The sequence below is a fragment of the Charadrius vociferus genome, unplaced genomic scaffold (assembly GCF_000708025.1).
Source record: "Charadrius vociferus isolate BGI_N301 unplaced genomic scaffold, ASM70802v2 scaffold1041, whole genome shotgun sequence".
In the NCBI taxonomy this organism is placed as follows: domain Eukaryota; kingdom Metazoa; phylum Chordata; class Aves; order Charadriiformes; family Charadriidae; genus Charadrius; species Charadrius vociferus.
This window is the reverse complement of record NW_009646843.1, coordinates 1,301,456-1,308,232: the sequence shown is the minus strand read 5'-3', so window position 1 is coordinate 1,308,232 and position 6,777 is coordinate 1,301,456. Positions and strand designations below refer to the sequence as shown.

The 6,777-nt window shown below is 60.1% G+C and overlaps 1 protein-coding gene across 1 annotated transcript; it reads left to right on the top strand.

The window, feature by feature from the left end:
* Window positions 1-1,039: 1,039 nt before the first annotated feature.
* Window positions 1,040-4,622, top strand: CLTB (clathrin, light chain B). The gene is given in 6 exon segments (XM_009893567.1): window positions 1,040-1,058; window positions 1,675-1,721; window positions 2,955-3,072; window positions 3,376-3,487; window positions 3,917-3,970; window positions 4,451-4,622. Coding segments are annotated over 6 exon segments (522 nt in total).
* The last annotated feature ends 2,155 nt before the right edge of the window (window positions 4,623-6,777 follow it).

Below are 6,777 nucleotides of genomic sequence, written 5' to 3'. Positions count from 1 at the left end.
GGGGGGGTGCTGCCATGACACCCCCTTGGGTGTACAGGAGGGCTGAGCCTCCTCTCGCCCCCAGGGCAGGGAGGGGTTCCCTCCAGGCTGCACCCCCCGTGGGGGCTGGGGTTCCCCATGGGATGCACTGCATCCCCAGTGGGTGATGGGGTCTATGCTGCACCCCCAGTGGGCAGGCGGCAGGGTTCCCCAGTGGATCGGGCCTACATCCCAGCAAGGACTATCCGAGGCCTGTGCTTGTTCCCAAAGGGCTTGATGTTGGGGTTCCCTCTCAAGCGTCAGGATGTGGGGTGAATCCTGAGCTGGGACATGCCAGCTGTGGGGCGATTTCTCCCCCCGTGTGCTCAGGCTGCGTTCCCTGGGCTGGATGGAGCCCCGTCTCCATGTTTCAGTGCCCCCAGCTAGGGCAGTGTGTGAGACACCCAGGTGGAGCTAAGGAGCAATGGCAGCCCCGTCACCGTCCCCACAGACAAGGACGGCCCTTTGGGGTGCAAAATGGAAGGCATTTCCATTGGGGCATTGTGGTCCCAGGCCCTGCAGATAGAAGGTGCTAATCCTGATTTCTTGCTTCCAGTCTTCAGGGGCAGGGGCTAAGGCATCTGCTCTCTTCATGGACACAGGGACACTGCTGCCACAGTACTCTGGCTCCTTCCCATAACGCAGGCCCACAAGGCCTCCTTGTGCTCTCTGTGAAGCCATGGTTTCACCTCTCCGCACACAGCACCGCAAAGGCAGACCTGGGTCTGGGGAGGTGTTGACAGCCATGGCGATAAATGCAGTCAGACAGGCTGGGGCTGGGTGTAGTCGGAGCTGCACCGTGGGGGCGAGGATCGTGGGCATGGTGCTTGCTCGAGCTGTGCTGTGGCTGTGCGGCTACCTGTGCCTGCAGCTAGCCAGCTGGTAGAAGCCATGAGCTCAGGACCTGGAGTATGCCTCCTTCAAAGCCTCTTCTCTCCCAGCAGTGGGAACCCCTGCATGGCGCTGGCCTTGTGGCCCTGGTGTACAGCTCTAAGTGTTCTCTGGTGCTGGGGGGGGGGAGATGGGGCTGTACCCCAGCTGTAGGTGTCAGTGGTGTCTCATTCCCAGCCCTAACCTCGCAGCTTGTCCCAGGGGCATCCCTCCAGGTGGGCTCTCGAGAACCTCAGTGCGCACACCTGCCCCCCTCTCCTGCCGGAGCACACTACAGTGTTCCTGTGGGCTCTGTCCCTGGCAGGGTTGCCTTCCCTTCGTAGCCCTGCACTGCTGGGCACTCGGCCGACAGCCTCTGGGTCGGCTGTCTGTGTCCGTCGGCAGCCTCTGCTGGGCTGCTTGCAGGTTGGGGTTGGTCAGGTTGTCTTTCTGCAAGTGCACCTGCCTATGTCCAGCCTTGTGCCTGAAACAGTTTCCCTAATCTTCAGATAAGATAAAACACCAGTGAAAACACCGTAAAGACATAAGTGCCTGTAAAGGCTTGTGTGGGAGAGAGAGAGGTGCTGGCTGAATCCAGCCAAAGACAGGAGACCACTGGGCCTGGCCCACATGTGTGGGGCTATTGTGGATGGGTTTGCTGGGCTGGAAATGGCACAGCCAAACTCCCAGGAACTTATTTGCTTTGGTTTCATGAAAACCAGCCTCTCTGGGATCACCTGCAGCTGCCATAGTTGTGTTTCTCTTTCTCTCTTCCTTTTTCTCTAGCTGGTTTCCAGAATGGAGGAGCCACTGTCAATGGAGATGTCTTTCAGGTGAGAGCTCAGTCCCTAGCCCCAGCCCAGTGGTGCCAAGGGGGATTGGGTGGATGTGAGCCAGCACTCTGCTGCTCTGCCCCCAGGATTGACTGGAGTTTGCTATCCAGCTGCAGAACGGCTATGGTGTTCCCGGAAAGGTTTGGGTCTTGGCGGAGAGTCCTGTCTGCTCTGTTCTCACCCCTCCTTGAAGGAGAACATTGGTCCCACCTGCCATGACCTGCCCCAAATCTGTTTGCAGGTGGCCTGTGCCCTGAAGGAGTGCCTGGGCCCCCTCTCTCCAGCCTGGGTAGCTCCTGGAGTCCTCAAGGGCAGTCAGGAGCATCTTTTGGAAGAGGCCAGAGCCAGGACAGGGCTGCCATGCTTTGCTGACTCCACAGCATCTCCTATTAAACCCACTTGCCCCCTGGCCAAGGGTGTTCTGTGGGGGCCACACACACCTGGGTCTCAGCTCCCTCTGGGAGCCTGAAGCCCAGATCTGCTGGCTACAGGAGAAGCTGTGCCAGCATCTGACAAGCCCTTCACCCCACTTGGTGCCCAGCAGTGTGGCATGTGCATTGCCTGTGCCTAGCTTACGGGATGATAATCACATCAGAGACGGGACAGACTTAATTAGATTGGGGATCTTGGATGAAAGCCGTAATCCCATTGCTGAGCTTGGTGTCGGGCTGGGCATCCCAGCCAGCGGAAGGTTTTAGGAGAGGTGCTGAGCCTGGCAGGAGCCATACACGCAGCTCAGCTCAGAGGAACGTGGGAGGCTCTTTCCTGCGGGCTGGTGTCCAGGCAGAGAGTGGTACCTCCTTTAGGCCCTGCCTCTCGCCTCAGCTCTCCCCATCTGTTGTGGCCAAGCCTGTAAAGGTGCTCAGTCCTGGGGGTTCCTTGGCCCAAGTCAGGGCCAGGGAAGCCTCGTGCTGGTGGGGAGACTGTCACAAAGCTGGTGGCTGTCCTCTGCTGCGGGGCTGCCCAGAGGATGCGAGAGCTGTGTTGGCAGTGAGCAGCAAGTCAAGAAGGGGAACACTGGGAAGTTTTTCTGGGTGACAGAGCCTTGGGCTGGGAGCTAGGACAGCAGCTTGAGCAGTGCTTTGGTGACACTGTCCCAGATGTCCCAGGCTGTCACCCTCCCTACCTCCTATCTTGGCTTGTCTGAGTGCCGGGAGCTGCCAGCTCTTCAAGGTGGCTGCTCTGGGCTGTGGGAGGAGCTGGTGCTGATAGTGAGGTGCTCATCTGCTGCAGGAGTCCAACGGCCCCACAGACGCCTACGCAGCCATAGCCAAGGCTGATCGGCTGACCCAGGAACCTGAGAGTATCCGCAAGTGGAGGGAAGAGCAGAAGAAGCGCCTGGAGGAGCTGGGTGAGACCTGAGGCCGTATATGGCCATACTCATGGCACCTTCCTACGTGGCAGTTTGGGGCCCTTTGGTTCCCTCACCTGGTGGTGACCCTGCATCCCAGAGAGGTTTCTTGTGCCCCATGCCACGTGGGTGCCCCTGCCAAAGATCTGCTATCCTTGGGGCAGTGACACCTTTCAGACAGTACTAGTGGGGATTGGGGACAGACCTGGGGGGCTGCAGCTGCCCTGCCTACTGAGAGGGGCTGCCCAGCAGACCCAATGGGTGCCAGTCTGGCTGACGGGGTCTGTCTCACTCTGGCCTTAGATGCGGCATCAAAGGTGACTGAGCAGTAATGGCGTGAGAAGGCCAAGAAGGACCTGGAGGAGTGGAATCTGCGTCAGAATGAGCAGATGGAGAAGAACCGGGCAAACAACAGGTATGTCGGGGTCAGCATGGCCATGAGGGCTGCGACGGGAGCTGCTGTGCAGCCCGATCTGCCTTCCTGGGATGTCTGGGGGCCTCTTTCTCCACAGTGGGGCCCAGCCCTGCAGGGCCAGAGCTTTGCCAGGCAAGGGGAGAGGCCCCAGGGCTTCGAGCAGCTCCGATGGCTGTGCAGAGCCGCCCTGGCTGGGACCACACTGGGATCACTGGGATCTCAGTGCCTTCTGCCCCTTGCGTGGGCCTCACATCGGGGCAGAGTTGGGGCGCTGTCTGTGCAGCCCTGCCATCATGGGCAGGTTTTCCTGGTGTGATGAGTGGGTCATGCTCTGTGGGAGGATGCTAACCCCCTCTCTGTTTCTCTCTTTCTAACCCTCTGCCTGCCTGTCGCTCTGCGCTCTCTCTCTGTCTGTGCCTCGGGGGCTAGGATCGCTGACAAAGCCTTTTACCAGCAGCCGGACGCCGATGTGATTGGCTATGTGTATGTGCCTCTTACAGACCGTATCCTGCCCCACAGGGTCTGGGGGTCCTGGCCCCAGCACGGGCTGCCCAGCCAAGGGGAGGGGGGATGCTGGGAGGTACTGGGCCCTGGTGAGGTCGCAGAGGGAGGACGATGCAGCTGAGAGTCTCCAAATGGTAGTCTTAGGAGGCAAGCGGAGCTCCTGGAAATGCCCCTGTGGGGGCTAGTTGAAGAGGCAAAGCCGTGGGGTCTCGTGCCTTTTGGGGGACAGCTCTGGGGGTGGAGAATTCTTGGGAGCAGGCAGACACCCCAGTTCCCCTGGATGAATGATGTCTTGGGTGAGTGCAGCCTTGAGCATCGTGTGTCTCTGGATCCCAGAGGACGCTAAGCTCATCGGCTGGAGCAAGGGGACAGGAAGCGGGGACATGAGGGGTTCCCAGATAGAGGGGAGGGTCTCCTTGGAAAGGGTTCTGCCAGTGACAACCCTCAATGTCTCTGCAGGGCCTCGGAGGAAGCATTCCTGAAGGAGTCCAAGGAGGAAACTCCGGGCTCCGAGTGGGAGAAGGTGGCCCAGCTCTGTGATTTCAACCCCAAGAGCAGCAAGCAGAGCAAGGATGTCTCGCGGATGCGCTCGGTGCTCATCTCCCTCAAACAGACGCCCCTGTCCCGCTAGCTGCCGCCTGGCACAGCCAGGAGCGCAGCAGGGCAAAGCCAAGGCTCACCAGCGGCGTTGTGGGGCCAGCCTGTCTGTCCCCTGCTCCCTGGTGCGTGCTTCGGCTGCGCTCGAGTCACTGGTTGTAACTCTCCCCATGGTTTTCCTTTGCTTAAAAGGTGCATCAGTCTCTTTTTACACTTATTTATTACTGTGGCATTTCCCGGGAAGCAACACTGAGTGGCAGAGCTGAGTTACGGGGGGAAAGAGCCCCCGGCCTAGGCTCTGCGGGAGGCTGTGCCAGGGGGCCTGGCTCGGTGAGAGGGCGAACACATCACCCGCTGTTCCCCACCTCACCCCTGTGCTGGGAATAAACCTGCCTGTGCCTGTCCTGGCGCTGGGCGAGCCCACGCATGGCAGCCCCATGTCTGGGCTTGGGTTCTATCCCCAAGGCAGCAATCCTAGTGGGACCCCTGGCTCCTGACTGTCTTTCAGGTGAGGTTTAGAGCAGAGCTGGCAGCGGGGCTGGGAGGGTGGAGGAACAGCTCTGACTCAGCTCCGCACCACAAGGTCCTGCGGGAAGCACGGCTGCAGGGACTGAGGAATGCAAGTGCAGGCACTCAGGCTGGGCTGGGACTGCCAGTGGTTACCCCAACCCCAGCAGAACTCTCCCCAGCCTGGCTGTGCACTCCAAAAAGCTGGCAGGGCTCTGAGCAGCAGTTGCGGTGTCTGTGTCCCATCTGTCCAGTGGGACTGGTGGTGCCAGGCAGCATAGTGGTGCAGGGCACTGGGAAGGGGCCATGGAGCGAGTGTGCAGGATGTTTTCTGTCCCTCCCCCAAGGCCACCAGCAGTTGGGCATGTGTGCTGCCAGGCTTTGGGGGCCCGTGGCTCTGCTCCGCTCCTTCCCTGCCACTAGGATGGGAGATGGAGGCTGTGTGCTTGCAGGGAAGCAGCAAGGAAGGTCCAGCTGCTGTGGGGCAGGTTGAGCCCCCAGCTCCCTAATCCAGGCGCCCAGAGCACGATTGGGCAGTTCTGGTGCTGGGGCTTGTGCTGTCCCTGAAGAACAAGCTGCACATCTGTCTGCAGCTGCTCTGTGGCTTCTCTCTGGCTCCCGCTGGATTTGTACACCTAAGGCAGTGTGGCGAGATGCCTCAGTTCCTCTCCCCACCCTGCAAGGCGCATGCTTTCCCACCCAAACACTGGCTTTCTCTCTTTTGCTTGGTGGGGCCAGCACCAGCCCCTCTGGCTTGGAGGCCCAGTCCTTGGAACCTGCAAAATTTCCAGCTAGCAGGAGAGGGGCAGGCCTGCACGCACCCTGCTGTGGGGCAGCCTGGAGCTTGTGCCCTGGATCTGTCCTGCCAGGGGCTTGGGAAGGGCTTGCAGCAGCAGGCTGGGAGAACATGGAGCAAAGCCCACAAAACATTTGGTTGAGCCTCACTCAGCTGATAAAGCAAGTATGCAGAGCTCTCCTGGCCTGCAGCTATGGCTCCAGGAGTTGGGAAAGTCACCTGCCCTGCTGCTGCAACCCTCGTGGGGTGACCGGGCACCCCTGGCTCTGGGGTAGGGGCTCAGCAGTAGGAAGGGAAATGGGTGCTTAGGGATTCACTTGGTGGTGTGTGCTGGGATTGTGCCCCCTTGTCTATAGGGCTGATCACTCCTACTCTGTCCCCCTGCACTCCAGCATGCGTAGGCAGCTCTGCTGCGGCACGGGATAGACACCAGTGCAGGCTACCTCGGGACTCGGCTGCCTGCTTCTGCCTTTCACTGCAGAGCAGCGGGAAGTTCCTCTGGCTGCTTCCTGGGGGTAGGGAGCCCCCCCTGCGCTCTGTCTCTCCAGTCCCCACAGGCAGCCAGGCCCCTGGGTCCCCCAGCTGCCATGCACCCCATGTCAGGCAGGGGCAGCCAGCTCCCGGGGAGCCGTGCCCACAGCTCTGCTACATCCCCTCGGCTTTGGTATCTGTGACTGTTCAAATTACCTGTTAAAATAAACCACATCTCCAATCCTATAGGACACTGTTGTCTTTCTGCTTTAGCAACACACACGTGTGTGCTTAGGAGAACCCACAGCCTCCTACAGAAAGGACAGGGCTGGAGGAGAACCACATCCTACAGAAAAAAACAGGAGGGGGGGGAAGTGGCAGAGGGGTTGCGCTAGGCTGGGACAAAAGGGGTGGG